The sequence below is a fragment of the Danio rerio genome, chromosome 7 (genome assembly GCF_049306965.1).
Source record: "Danio rerio strain Tuebingen ecotype United States chromosome 7, GRCz12tu, whole genome shotgun sequence".
Lineage (NCBI taxonomy): Eukaryota > Metazoa > Chordata > Actinopteri > Cypriniformes > Danionidae > Danio > Danio rerio.
This window is the reverse complement of record NC_133182.1, coordinates 25,885,700-25,901,478: the sequence shown is the minus strand read 5'-3', so window position 1 is coordinate 25,901,478 and position 15,779 is coordinate 25,885,700. Positions and strand designations below refer to the sequence as shown.

At 37.4% G+C, this 15,779-nt stretch overlaps 1 protein-coding gene across 6 annotated transcripts in view; it reads right to left on the bottom strand.

Annotated features, from left to right (window-relative positions):
- mtmr1a (myotubularin related protein 1a) overlaps positions 1 to 15,779 on the bottom strand; it is a 20,186-nt gene extending 4,407 nt beyond the window's left edge. Inside the window, exons 1-17 of one of the 6 annotated variants that reach the window (XM_073906571.1) lie at positions 15,514 to 15,779; positions 14,783 to 14,888; positions 14,062 to 14,085; positions 13,104 to 13,127; positions 12,749 to 12,814; positions 10,811 to 10,889; positions 10,627 to 10,721; positions 10,430 to 10,537; positions 7,100 to 7,201; positions 6,907 to 6,990; positions 6,639 to 6,788; positions 4,362 to 4,550; positions 4,031 to 4,216; positions 1,468 to 1,674; positions 1,090 to 1,182; positions 552 to 665; positions 275 to 451 (exon numbers count right to left, since the gene is read on the bottom strand). In XM_073906571.1, coding sequence (XP_073762672.1) covers positions 275 to 451; positions 552 to 665; positions 1,090 to 1,182; positions 1,468 to 1,674; positions 4,031 to 4,216; positions 4,362 to 4,550; positions 6,639 to 6,788; positions 6,907 to 6,990; positions 7,100 to 7,201; positions 10,430 to 10,537; positions 10,627 to 10,721; positions 10,811 to 10,889; positions 12,749 to 12,814; positions 13,104 to 13,127; positions 14,062 to 14,085; positions 14,783 to 14,888; positions 15,514 to 15,641 — 1,932 coding nt within the window. In that variant the 5' untranslated portion in view covers positions 15,642 to 15,779. 6 annotated transcript variants of the gene reach the window in all.

Below are 15,779 nucleotides of genomic sequence, written 5' to 3'. Positions count from 1 at the left end.
TCTGGGTAGATATGCTGCAGCGCATGCCAGAGAGTGTGTGTGTGGTCACGTGATGTGCGTTTCAGTCGTTTTGGTGTGGACGGAGAGCTGTTCAGAAATGCTGGGTGAAACGCTAGTGTGGACACGGATTGTTTTAATTTTAAAACGCCGTTTTAAAACTAAATTGCACAAGTGTAAACGGGGCCTTAGTATGAAACAACATTACATCAGTTTGTCCTTTGTTTTCTGCTTAAAGTGTATAAGAGACTTTACATATTTGCTAATTTGTTTTCACCTGGGGTCTCATGCGGGGGTTCCAGCGTACATAATATCCAACCCACAGCTCCAGGTGTCTTAGACTGGCCAGTGGATACAGCACATGATTTTCATAATCCACATAAAAGGGGTTGGTAAAATCCTCTGATTGGCTGTTGATGTAGGACCACAATGACACAGTCTTACGGTTCACTTCCTGAAAAAAACAAAAACAAATTAAGAACTATGTTTTAGCCATTAAAATTATCTGTGAAACATGCACATTGTCAAAACTGTATTGGTGCAATGGTACATGCCTTTTCCACTCGCTCCTGTTCACTGTTGTAAAGGAATGTACCAAACAGGCAGCTGTAGAGGTAATCCAGGATGGTGATGAGGAAGAGCTCATTAAACTCGAAGGCAGAGGGAAACTGAGAAGACAGTAGAGTATTTATTTATGGAAATTCACAGGACTCAGGTTAAATGAGCTATCATACAGTATATGTGGTAACACTTTACAATAAAGCTCTATTAGGTAATGCATTTACTGAATTGTCAAACAATAAACAATACATTTATTACAGTATTTGTTCATGTTAATGTTAGTTAATGGAAATACAGTTGTTCAATATTAGTTCATGCTAACTCACAGTACATTAACTAATGCTATGGTACAAGAATTTGGATGTTAATAATGCATTTGTAAATGTTAAACTATGATTAATAAATGCTGTACAAATATAGTTCATGTTAGCAATAACTAACAAAACCTTAATGTAAAGTGTGACCTATGTGTAGCATTACAAATAACATTACATTATAAATAAAGCAGGAAGTGCTTAAAGTACACCTCACCTGTCTCATCATTTGCCAGACACAATCTATGAACTGAACAAATAGAGGTGAGCGCTCAGAGTTGGCGTGATTTTCATCTCCATGACCAATGCGCTATAAAAAAAAAAAAGAGTAATCCATAATAATTTAATAACAATAATTCATAATTTAATAATGTTTTACTGCATTTTTGATAAAGTAAATTCTGCCTCGGTGAGGACAAGCATAAATCGAGCCCAAACTCTGAATGCATCTCAATACATTTCAGTTTTATTTCAATCAGAAATTTCATCAAGATACGTTCGTCTGCCAATTTGGTTATATCATCCACTTTTCTACCACCATATATAGAGTTTCCTTTTCAGTGATACACCCTCACTTTTCAGGGATATTCCTCACCGCCGCAAACTTGTGTCCGAAGCTGATCCACTCCTTCTCCAGCAGGACTTGGAAGCCCCTAAGAGTCCTGTAGTAGGAGTCCAGCATCAGCATGGACAGAGATGTGAGCTGAGCGGTGCGATCCCAGCCATCACTGCAGTGAACCACCACAGAGCTCTTACTGGACTCAACTTTATCTGCAATCCGCACGGCACCCGCAAGCAGAAGCTGCAAAGAGCAAGAGAGAATTGACGTCTTTAAAAGCATCTAATTGACTGGCTTTCTTCTGGGACACTCATAAACCAGAGCGGAACTAAAGTGTGGGACATTGACCAAATCTTATATATACATTGTGAGTGTGTTTTTGTGCTGGTTTAGGTGTGTCATGGAGCAATAAATATGACAGTGAAACTGCCAATAAGTATGGTCTGAAGGAGTGATTCATTGAACTATTCACTCAAACAATTAGTTCAAAATGGCTGATTTATTTAGAATCAATGTGCATCCCAAATTGCATCCTTATGCACAATTTTACACCATAGTGTAAGTAGTGCATTCATACTGAAAACAGAAAAAGAGTAAGTGTGCTTTAAATACCCGGATGATGCACTTATTCAATCGGTAAACAGAAATTTGGATTGTTGGACACTTCACGCACTCAACTGCTGCTGATTTGCTCATGTAGCGGAAGGAACGGAGCTGATGTTAAATTACTTTATTTATTTTGGATTGTGAAAGACAAATTCTCCTATATGACTGATTATACAGGCCTCCGATGGTGAATGCAGTTTTAGTAATGGCAGGTATTATTTGGTACTTTGGTAATTTAATTCACTAATTTGGCAACCATCAAACATCATCTGGGAAACAGTTTGAATTTCCACTTAGTTTGTAAAACATTGTTGTTCCATTTGGGACGACACTACATACATATACTATGCTGTTGAGTGTGTAAGAGCATAACTGCATAGTGTTTAGTGTGCCATTTGTGACTCAGCTTCAATCTTCATGAATTGATTGAATCACTGGCTAAAATGTTTCAAACAATTACCAATTCATTTAGGAATTATAACAAAAGAGCTGCTTTGACATGCACAAATGTTCTGCTTTGGCTCTGTTTGAAATCATTTTTGTGGCAAAAAAACAAAAACAAAAACAGACAATCTTGTGGCAAAAAACTACTGTAAACTGTACTCTCGTTTGTGTGATGCTGTTTAATACAAAATTAAAACCCTATACAGGACCCATACTGCTTTTGGCTTCATAGCTTATATTCTAGGAACATTATTGGTCCGTTTCCACTGAGTGGTACGGTATGGTTTAGTACACTTTATTGCCATTTCCACTGTCAAAGGGTACCTAAAACAAAAGGGAACCAAAGGGTACCAAAAGGTGGAGCTAGACGTGCAGCTGAACGCTATTGATTCACAGAAATACGTCACTCGCAAAAGCAGGAGAATGGAGGAACCTCCATTTTTTAAAAACACAGCCGGGGCATTACACTGTAATAATATAGATATAAAATAGCAAGCCACAGTCGACCCGAGCTTTAACAAATCTTGTCGTCGTCTTGATGAACAGTCACAAAGCCAAGAAGAACAAATTCTACCATGTCATGCTGTTGTTTTACGAGCCCGTCTAAATGTTCAAGCGGTTTTACTTTTCTCCAGAGCTTGCCGCATGTCTATAAATAAAATAACAAACTTCTTGAGCTCATATTAATAACGTGATTATTAAAGCACTTCTGACATCCGATCATTTCAGAAAGGGACAAAGGTGAGAGTGAAGCTCGAGAAAACAAAGAAAAATAACCGGAAAAACAGAGCAGCAACATAAAACATAAACAAACTGCCATGTTTAACTATTATCATTACCTTTTGGACTATTATGACCTCAAAATGACGTAATTATTACATGTGTTGCTGACAATTAAAGACACATTTGAGAGGTTTGCGCTGACTGTGGGCTATATTGCGTGTTGTTTTTGAACCCAAAAAGGACTAAATGTATCCTGTGTGTAGTTTGTAATTAGTAACATATCAGAGAGTGTAAGGATGTGTTCATATATGTTGTTTTTATTTATTTATTTATTTTATATCATCGCAAACATTACAGTAGGCTATTTCGTTGAATATCATTGATCTGCAGTTATGATGAAATTATGTTCAGAGAAAGGTTAGTAATGAACATTTATACACAAGTATTTATGTGTATAAAGTCTCTGTTTTGTGAGAAGTGCTTCGTGCGACTCGTGCGGCTTTACGGTGACATTTCCTCGAGTAAAAATTACATTGTCTGAAACTTTCTGCCAAAAGGGTACCATTAGTACCCTTTTGGCAGTGGAAACGCAAGCCTGATAAAGGTGACCTGTACTGTAGTGCATAACGTAGTGATGCCTTCGGGCTCTTGAAATGTTTTTGATTATTGTCTGCAAAGTGAGTTGCATACTTGTATAGTTGTATGATGTTAGCATGCATTAATGTAACAACAGTTACAATCTTAATACAGATTACAGTAATCTTACACCTCTAAGCAGGAAATGGATTTATGCACTTGGTAAAAATGATGTAGAAGTGTTATTTACCCGTATGTACTCCAGCCAGTGTGTGGCATCTATGGCCGAATGCCAGCGTTGTTCTTCTATGGTAGGGTAAACCACCTCCTTCAGCTTGCGAAGGGACTCTCTCATGACATGAATGTTGGGGATCTCCAGAAAATTCAGCTCCATGTTGGGGTAGAAATTCTCATTCTCATAGCCTCCATCTTTAGTCTGCGACACGAAGCAGCAGAAAGTAAGAAGAGAAGAATTGTGGTTTCCATTTTTACTCAAAAAAAAGTTTCCATTTTTACAAAAGACACTAAAAACCTTTCTCTTCATCTCTACTCCAAAAAAACTATTTAAAAATAAATTTCACCTTGTGATTGTGAGCCACAGTGTTCTGCCGAGCATCAAATATGGCGAGTTTATGGGACTGTGCATTGGCATCCATGATGGTCTGGAGGTAATGCTCATCCTCCTTACAGCGGCGGTCTGTGGGGCCCACCATGGGCTGACTACAGCGGACTATAGTGGCCTGAGTTTCTGGGTGGATCCATGAGAGCACCTGAAACAAGCAAAGCATATGAGAACTGTACAAAAATACAAAGTTGACAAACGATAGGGTTGCATGATTAATCAAAATGAAATTGTAATCACAATTGATCAAAAGCTGAGAATGTGATGCACAACTTGTCAGGAAAGCACAGGTGTTTGAGCAGTAGTAAATCTCATCCCAAGGCCAGTCAGCACTCTCACTACAAAAACCCTAGGAAATCCACATAGCTGTGGTTGAATAAACCAAAGATTTCACTGCTTTCATTGATTCAACATAACTACTAAACACATGACTCTGCAATTATCTCGACTAAAGTTATGAAGTGATTTTCATTGACGCTGTTGACAATCATAAAAGTTTCAATAAGTGACCTATAAAGCAGTGGTCCCCAACCCTCGGGCCACGGATCGGTAGCTGTTAATAGATCAAATTATTACCAGGCCGCACAAGAAATCATTAAGTCTTTCTGTTTTATTTATTATCTTTAATTTATAGTCTGAACAATATTTTTAGTTTGAAAAATAACTGCATTCTCTCGGTTACATCCTGGTCACTTTAGTGCCTAAATTTAACCTACAAGCTAACAAAATGAGTAAGAAACAGATGTCTTTGGAAAGTTTCTTTGTGAAGGGGAAAAGGCCCAGTGAAGGACCCACAAACTACCAAGGAAAGGATCTGCAACTCATTTGTCAACAAATTAGATGAATCCAGCATGTCTGTGTAAGAAGATCAACTGCTCGAGGACACAAATGATGGAGGCTTTTTAGAGGCCGTTTACATATTGTGTCTTTTCCGCACACGTGTTCGTTGTTTTCAATCAAGTCACGCGGACGCACTCGTTCCTTCAAGGGTGCTTCAGAATGCCGTAAGAGCACCATGAGTCATGTGACAAGAACTGACTAATCAGCTTCATACTTTGTATAAAATAAAAACAGAATAGATTAATTATATGAGACAAACACAGAACACCCAAACACTGCAGTGCTTTTAAATTTTCTGCATTAATAAAACTTGTATGTGAACATCACAGTGGCACAGTGTGTAGCACGATCACCTCACAGCAAAAAGGTCACTGGCTCGAGCCCACCCTGGGTCTGTTCCCATTTCTGTGTGGAGTTTGCAAGTTCTACCCGTGTTCATGTGGGTTTCCTCCAGGTGCTCCGATTTCCCCCACAAGTCCAAAGACATGCGGTATAAGTGAATTGAATAAGCTATATTGGCCGTAGTGTATGTGAGTGTATGGGTGTTTCCCAGTGTTGAGTTCCGGCTGGAAGGGCATCTGGTGCGTAAAACATATGCTGAATAAGTTTGGCGGTTCATTCGCTGTGGCGACCCCTGATGAATAAAGGGACTAAGCCAAAAAGAAAATGAATGAATGAATAAATAAAACTTGTATCAGAGTTGCAGCAATGCTTTGTCAACTTGTCATCTTCTGAGAAAGTGCCAAGCAATCTATGTACAGTCATATGATAAAATTGTCAATCAGTGACTGGACCGCAGAAATAAAAAGGTTGGGGACCACTGCTATAGAAGGTTAATATGTCAAAGTTTTAAGCAAGAAATATAGATAGTTATTGGTGTATTCAGTCTTTATTTTAATTTACTGTTATATACTGTGCAGTGGATGGGGTTAAAACCAACTGGAAATTACACGGACAAATGCATACGCAAAAAAAAACAGAGGCGAGCAGAACACCTCCTAATGTGCAGGCATCAATTTGTCATTGATGATAAAATGGTTCATGTTTTTTAAACTTGAAAGCACAATTTGTCACTTCACATTACTATTTTACACTCACTGCAGAAGGGCCTTTATACATGACTGTTTTTAATATAATAATAATAAAATAAGTTGAATTCATGCAAACAGATGGATTCAATGATCATATTATAATCAATTAACAACCTCAAGCTCACAACAATTTATAGAAAAATTCATGTTTTTACTTCTAGAACCCAACTGTTGCGCTCTGTTCATTTCCCCAGATGGGTTTATTGTCAGATGTGTAATTAACATGAAGTGCTGACAACACTTGACTGAATGTGTAAAATAAAAAAAAAGTGGAAAAGCACAGATGCACACTTCTTCTTACTTACTGGGATACGGTGTTTGACTCTAAAAGAGGCCACTCGTCGAATCTCGTCCTCCTTAATACTGGTTGGGGTGACGAGCAGAGCAGGATAAGTGTCACACACTTCATAATTACTGTTGATCTTACTGATACTCCAGCTCTCATTCGGTAAACCCTGCAGACAGTATGGAGACAATAAAAAGTAAAGGTCACGAAAGCAGAATGAAGCATTATTATTCTGATTCAATGTATTCAGTCAACTCTACTGTTTTTCAGCAATGTGCATGTCTCACCATTCTTTTATACTCGGCCACTGGATCATAAACCTTCCATCCATCCTCTGGAAACTGCTCTTTGTATTGGAAGGCAAACAGGGACTGGACAAAAAACAAAAACAAAAAGCATGAACCAGCTGCTCTGGAGTAATTAGTCAATTACTGACAGATCTAGCAGCCAATCACTGCACTGTGTGGATTCATGACATACCAACTCATTGGACAGCGGGAAGGCATACTTTGTCAACGTTTCCAAAATCTCCAGTTTACTCTGTTCCTCCTTTTTATAAGCAAACCTGGGGCTCCTCATATCCTATTGAGACAGATCACAGATTGTTAATATAGAGACTGTGTGACTATAAATATTTATAATAGCTTATATATTCATCAAATTTTATATGAACTTTTAGTGAGGTCTTAATTATGATTATGAATTTGAATGCCTTATTATGGGCTCTGTTTTCAGTTGCAGCATTATTATTACAGCAATGTGTTAGTAGATGACACTATAGAATTAAATTTAAAGGCACAATTTGTTCAGTAAACACTTTCAAATAAAGAGAAAAAAATAAAACTATGTTTTGGAAAACGTGTCATGCCAAATTATTACCTTTTTTTAAATATATGCTTTATTAGACAGTCAGGTGTGTTACAAAAAAAAAACGAACAATAAAGAGCAACCATTATCTTCATTTCTCAGTTTTTATGCCAAACTAGAACTAAACAACAATAGCAACCCAGTTCCACCCATAAAGGAATGAAAATAAAGCGGGAAATTTATAAAATCACTGATAGAGACTAACAGAATAAACAATTAAACTAAATATTAATGTATATTATCAAAGAAGCATGATAAAAAAATAACTAAACTGAATGAGAAAAGAAAGAAGAAAAAGAGAAAAAAAACTCACACAACAAAGTACTACAGTAAAACATAAGGGCAAATTTACACCTGATGAACTCAGGCCCTGTTTACACTAATGCGTATTAGTTCGAAAACGCATAAGTTTTGCTACGGTTATGCCATCCGTCCACACTATGCCGGAGTTTTCGAGTGTTTATTCTTAAACGCTGCTGCTCCGTCTAATTGTGGATGGGGGAAAACGGAGACGTCTGAACACGGAGACAATCGTGACAATCGCCCCAATCAGACAATCGCCTCTCTGATTGGGGCTTTTCCTCAATATTAAGTAGCCAACAAACACACACACACAGTTCAGTCCTGCATCCTGATTTTATGCGGCCGCCATTTTAAAAGCAAAATTGAGGCTGTGGTGGGAAGAAACCTGGAAGAATCGTCTGAAGTCACATAGAAACATTGTGTATCTGGCTGTATATCTTATCAGCAAAGAGAAAGTGACACAAATTTTTCATTCTTTTTACCACCTTCCGAGTGACCCGAAGGTCTGTTCTGAATTGATAGTAAAAATAAAAAGGGATATCAAACCTAATTTTCAGCTTAGTTAAATAAATAGGCACTAGTTAGCTAATGTTTTCTATCCCAAACACTTGTTTTAGATGCCATTTATTAAACTCAAGTTAATGAACTAATTCTTTCACTATATTAGACCTGTCACGATACTGAATTTCGGTACTGAAATAAATTTAAAAATGCTAATTTCCCGCTAACATTTAATCGCTGTAGAGCGTCTTCTTAAACACCGCTGATTTGCCATTGTGTTTACCAGTGCTCACCAGAAATCCGCTGATGACTCCACTGATCTTGATGGCTTTAAAATGCTCCAGTATCTGTGTTTACACTTGGTGGAGAGCGGTAATCTGATGGCCTTCACGACTGTTTCGGTTGAACACTGGTGAATAATATGGCAAATCAGCGGTGTTTAAGAATGCGCTCAATGCTGTGGGAAATTGACGTTTTTAAAATTTCATTATTGGGACAACACTATTACAGACAACATGAGGGTGTGCTACAGAGGACTGCATTGTTTTATCGCTCACTGAGTTACATAGGCTAAAGCAAGGAAGCATCCTTACAGTGTTTTACCTGGTGCCATAAACTGAAGTCTAGGAGAACGCTTAATCATATTACTCTTAAAGACATATGCTTATATGTGATATCTAATATGCTTTTAGTTGTTTTAACTAAAAGTAACTGAATGATATTAAAGTGATGTTTACGCACTAAAAAATAAAAAGCTTTAATTAACTTAAAAATTTAAAGCAACCGGCTGCAAAGAAATTTTGAGTTTATTAAGCTTCAGTGGTTGAAGTTGAGCCAAATTATTTTTTTAAGTTGACTGAAAAGGCTGTTTTAAGTCAAGTGTACTTTATGGAATAATTTCACTTCAACTGAAGCTTAAAGCTTAATAAACTTAAGATTTCATTGCAGCCAGTTGCTTTAATTTTTTTAAGTTACCTTAACTTTTTATTTTTCACACTGGTAAATGCTCAAATGAAGAAATCAAAATTCGAAGTCTTCTCAACTGATTTTTTTACTTTCATTAAACACACAGCTCCAAACATGCAGTAAAATCGTTTTTATAAGTAAATTCAACTCTGAACTAAAAAATATGTCCACCTAACTTACAAATTTAAAGTTAACAGTTTGTTAGTTAGATTTTTAGTGCACCATATATGAAATACGAAATGGCAGCAACAGCTGGAGGTTTGTAATCCACAGCATGTTGTTGCAATGTTTACAGTGCTGATCCTATACTTCAGTATTTCTTCCCACCGCAGTCTTGCTTTCATTTTTTAAAATGGCGACCATGTGAAATAAGCCTATTATATGACAAGCTAAGTGCCATCCATCCCTCTTCAGAGTAAAACTGGAATGATATGTGTGTCATTGCTTTTTCTTTATGCCAAGTTATTGCTTCCTCAGGATCTTCAGGTCTATTTAAGACGTCACAGAAACCTCTCATGTGAAACTGGACATTTGATGGTACTTGGAACAGCTGTGACTAGATGTGAATTTTACGGTGTGAAAGAATTAATTATTTAAATGTTTCTGTTATAAGAGAAGCTCTCTCTGTATTAGTCTGCTATGTTTATTTTACTATCCTGATAAGATGCCTACGAAAAAGCAGAACAGCCTTGAAGTAGGTAAGTATTCTTTGTGTTTGTGAGCCTGTTCAGTGGAGACATGAAGGCGAGCTGAATTTCACTTCAGATCTTTCTGATCACAGAAATATCCTCCTGTTATGTCTGACCTTTGTATGCTTGACGCCTAAATAATCATTGGAGATATTGTTCAGAATTGTGTGCATACATGTGGGAATTTGCCACATGTTTCAGTTTAAAACACCTATACAGTATGTATGACACAGTTAGTGATGCATATTACAGTGTAATTGTTGTTTTGAAATTGTAAGCAGAGCAGCCTACGGACTCTGCTGATGAAACTGCAAACTATCTTCAGTAAACTGTCTTTGATTGAATCTCTGACATCTTCATCTGACACTCCAGTCATTTTTGGGTTAAAGCTGTTGTTACACCGAACCATAAATTACAATCCCTAGTATGCACTGAATATAATCTACCATAATCTCTGTCTATTATTAAAAGTGGTGCCTCTGACCTTGCAGACGATCTCCATGCCACTGGTATTCTCTCCAAGACTCTGTACACTGATAGTCTCCAACCTGCTGATTGCACCCAGATTCACATCCAAAATAAAAGGTGCATCCTGCAAAAAGATGAATGGAGTAAAACACAAGTCAATATGCTGATCTTAAAATAGACAAAGAGAACAAAAGAATGATTTCTGCTCCGTACCCGCTCTAGACTGACAAAGTAGAGCTTGTAGTCTGTGATAGTGAGTGTGCCGGTCACGGCTCCAGTGAAAGGACAGATATACATCACATCTTTAACTGCAGAGACAGAAGATAACAGATGGAACCCAACACCACCAGACAAGCAGAAACAGGAAACAAGAGTCACAGAGACTCATCCAACATACCGGTGGTTTTGATTGTCTCTCCAGGGACCAATGGGACTTCATCCATTGGGGCCGGCCGTCGTACATCCCTGAATACTTGCTATGAAACATAAAAACAACACAGAATGTTCTTTTGAGAAGTGCTGGACTTATAATATGTACACACACACACATATTACCCTTTAAGAATGTTTTTTTTTTTGATCGACTACAGAACAAAAAAAACTCTGTTGTCTAGTGACTTGTTTAACTAACCCATTCAATTAAGTCTTTAAACTGCACTGTAAGCTGAATACTAGTATGCTGCAAAATAACTAATGAAATATAATGTATATATTATGTTCTCTACCTGATAAAAGTCTTGTCGTCTATCCAAGTTTTAGAAACAACAAATAATAACTTGTAATAATAATGTACATTATAGAATATAAAGTCATGGTGCAGTGGAAAAAGAATTAATACAGGTCTAATTAATGCACTGCATCCATACATCTCGGCAATGCCTCAAATAATAAAGCAAGCGTTCTTGCAGGACTCCCAGAGTTCAAGATTCTTTGGATTCATCCTCAATGTCTCCTCCACCATCTTACCCCATTCATTCCTTTTCTTTTCGGCTTAGTCTCCTTATTAATCTGGGGTCGCCACAGAGGAATGAACCGTCAACTTATCCAGCATATGTTTTATGCAGCGGATGCCCTTCCAGCTGCAATCTATCATGGGGAAACCGGAGCACCCGGAGGAAACCCAAGCCAACACGAGGAGAAACTCCACACAGAAACAGACAATCTAGACAATCCTGGAGCATCTTGACCATATTTGTTTTCAGGAACTTTGATGTAGAGCAGGGGTGTCAAACTCAATTCCTGGAGGGCCGAAGCCCTGCACAGTTTAATTCCAACCTTGCTCCAACACACTTAACTGTAGGTTTCAAACAAGCCTGAAGGACTCAATTAGTTTGATCAGGTGTGTTTAATTAGGGTTGGAACTAAACTGTGCAGAGCTGCGGCCCTTTTGGAACTGAGTTTGACACCTGTGCTGTAGAGGCTGAAGTTTGAGAAGTGCTACTCTGCTGAAGAATTTAGCCTCTCCTGTGGTTTGTAATGTAATGGGGAGCACAAATGTCTTGATAACTCAGGCTGTTCATGTTGCCATTCACTCAGCAGATCTCTCGCATGCCCCCATACTAAATGTAACCCTAAACCATGATTTTACCTTCACCAAACTTGACTGATTCTGTGAATATTGGGTCCATGCTGGTTCCAATAGGTCTTCTGCACTATTTGTGATGATTGGGATGCAGTTCAACAGATGATTCATCTGAAAAATCTACCTTCTGCCACTTTTCCAAATGATCAACTAGAAGTCAGGTTTTTATTTGTTGCTCTTACAGCTGGGATCGACAACAAGACATTTGTCAGGTAATGTACTGTCATCACGGCAAAGACCATTTTGTTAACTATTATGTTTAAAAATGTGCTTAAACTTCACTTGGAAAAGATCTAAAAAAGAAACTAATTTAGCAGTAGGATTAATAATTTTGTCTTCAACTGTTTAAAAGCAAAACTACATTAACACCCATGGCTCCTGTTAAAACTAGTTTGTACTCAAATGTGCAGAACATCAGTATGTGACAGTCGTGAACACTCAAGGACTTTATCGTGCTACTTTACTTTAAAGTAAAACTGCTGTGATATTTAGTTTCTTGCATAGACTGGCTTTGCTCCATATGACCTCAATGTATCATCAGGAGCATCAAGAAAAAATTAATTTTGTTTTGCCTCTATATGATTTTTTAGGCTCTCAAAATGGTGGTGGCCACTGATTGCATTTTTATCAATCACATAAAATCTATTTTGCATCATAAAACACAAAACATTTTTAAATCATAAACCAGGTAGTTGGCAGTAAAGCAGAAAAAAAGAGTAGAGTTAGAGTAAGTTTAAAGCCAGAGAAACTTGCCGAAGTGTGAGACGGCAGTTCACAATCACTGTCAAACTGACAGCCATCTTCACCAGAGTCCTGAGACTGAGCATCATCCGCAAGACAAACACAGAACCCATGAGGAGCAGAAGAAAAGAAGAAACACAGGAGAAAGACAAGGACTGTTAAAAAAGTTCCAGCATCAGTTTTGGAAAAAGGAATGGGAAAGAATGCAGAAAATATTAGCTCCTCTTTAGGGCCAAGAGGTCAAATCCTCACACAGAGACAGGAAGTGTGATTTGAAGAGGCAGAGAGAAAACAGAAAGCATACAGCTGCTCAACCATCACTACTACACTAGTAGATCTGTGCTAATGGTAGATTCTGGAGCCTTACCCTGAAATTTGGCCTCTTGGATACCTGGAGATCACACATAAACATCAGACAAACATGAGTTACAAACACACACACAAACACACACTTTCATGAACACGTGAGAACACTATACAAACACACAGACAAAGATTAGACTGAATCTGAACAAAAAATGTCAAGATATTTTTAGGTATTATTTTATTTCGAAAAATCTACATTTAGATGTTAAATAAATAGCAACTGACTAGTTTTATACATGTTACAAATATCAAGATGAGGAATAGAGTTAAGTATTAACTATTGTTTAAACAAACAAATAAATAAATGTTGTTCTTGTAGACTTCAACAAAGATTTTGGTTCAAAGATTGTTTAAAAATGGTTTTCATGTTTGAGGATAAATCAGGATACAATAAAAGAAATATTGCTATTAAGCATCACCATTACATTTAAAAAAGTGTTATATTCACAATATTCCAGTTCAAAACTATTTTTGATCAAATAAATTTGACATCTGTGAGGATAATAGACATTTGTAACCCTTAACAGTTTATTTCAAGCACAGAATTCTTTTTTAAATATATAAAACGGTTATATGTATTACAATAATAGCCATTTGTTATGCTCTACTCCCGTTCATGGCTAAACACAGCCTTAATGCAAATAGGAGTTTCTTTTTTATTGCTTTGAATATGAAAATAAACACGACCAATGACATTTCTGGATAAGATTCACACTTCAATGAAGCATAATTAAGGGATTATAAACAATGGACAAACATTTTACTGTACAAACAGACTGTGTGCAGAAGACAAAAAGAACACACACAAAGGTAAAGCAAACTACAGTAGGCTATGTGTGCAGTGCAAAAACAGTAGATATAAAGAATTGTATGCATATTTATTTTCTAATTAACAGCTCAAAGCAGGGCAGAGCAGTGGTTAAAGCAAACTGAAAAACACCAACCGCCGTCACCCTTACCCTAGTATCTATCTTCTTCCCAATCTGTCAATCAAAAACACAATCATAATGGCTCACTCCAAGACAAAACTCTCAACAAAACATTCATTCGGAACACAGTGTTTCCAAGCTTAACTCTCTTTATGATGCATTTGAGTTTGTTTTCACCCAGAAGAGGGTAAATAAAAACAGTAAAACTGAAATCATTTTAACATTTGTTTTAATTTATAAAGAATTAAAGACAATCTACAAAATAAATAATGAAAAAAAAACTTAATACTTTCAAATGAAATTAATATTTATAATACTGTCCGCCTCCAATAATCCTCCTCAACTTGTTCCAAATGTCAAACACAAAAAGATGTTATTTAAAGATGATATTTTGAAAAATGTCGAAAACAGGTAACCATTGACTTCCATAGTATTTGTTTTTTCGACTATTAATGCCAATAGTTACCGGTTTACAACATTTCTCAAAACCTCTTATTTTGTGTTCAACAGAGGAAACTCTTAAAGGTTTCAAACAACTTCAGGGGAATAATCTGCGAGTACATTTCTTTATTTGTCTGTGAACTATTTAAGAACCAACTTACGGTCAGTTAGTTATTGACACAAAAACATGTTCAGAAATCCCCATTACACACTTGTATGGGTTTATCTTGATGTATTGATGACCAACTAACTATACATCACCCTATATTTATTCAATGGAGATCTGATGTAGGGTGCCAAATATGCTAACCTTAGATTCCCTGTGAATGGATTCTGAAGGGACTCCGCTGGTGATCTGGCTGGAGATAGTGGCTGCTATCAGCTGTTTACACCACTCCACATGAGACCCAGTAGGACTGAGTGAGAAAAGAAACACATCATCACACACTCACACAAATGTTTCGGTCAATGCATCTGCCATAATCTGTGATTACATCCAACTACATACTCAATACTGGCATGGCTGTCTGATGTGTGTTTCTGTGTGTGTGTGTGTGTTATGTACAGTGCTGACATCCTGTGGACTGAATATGACAGATGGCGATATGAGGTCAGGGAAATGTGTCACACACACACTCTGATCTTTCATTACCTAAAAGCACAACAACACATAGAAGTTATATCACTACTTCCATCCTTTCTGTTTAACTGATACTATCTTAATGTTTTACTTAAAGGCTCTTACACAAAAACAGATAATAACGGTAACCATCTTCATGAGGATGGGAGGATGTAACGTTACGTTATGCTGTTTAGGATGAACAGAAAGCATTTAGTTTTAATCTTAGAGAGAGCACGAATAAACTGTACTGTGCAGTATATAATGTACATAATAAAACAATATACATACAATACGTGTGTAATTTGTATATCACGACAGGGATGTCGACGGTATGGAGTGCGTGCACACCGAAAACAGCTTTATTAATGAAAAATTTCACATTATAATGATAAATGTGCGGATAAAACCAGCACACACACCTGTCTAATGAATCCACGCTGTCCTGTCGAGATGCAGGGTTTACTCCGAGGTTTCGCGGTTTTCTCGCGACAGGCGGGAGCACCGGACTCTCTGAACCCGACGGATGATGCTGCTGCTGCTTCTCCATTTATCAGCTTCCCGAGCTCCGTCTTGTAAGATGGGGATGTGTTTGAGCTTCTCTGGTGAAAGAGCCGAATGTGTGTGTGTTTAGGAAGTCATCTCTGTGCGCTGCAGTCTGCGGTTCTGTCTCTGCTTCCTGTTCTGC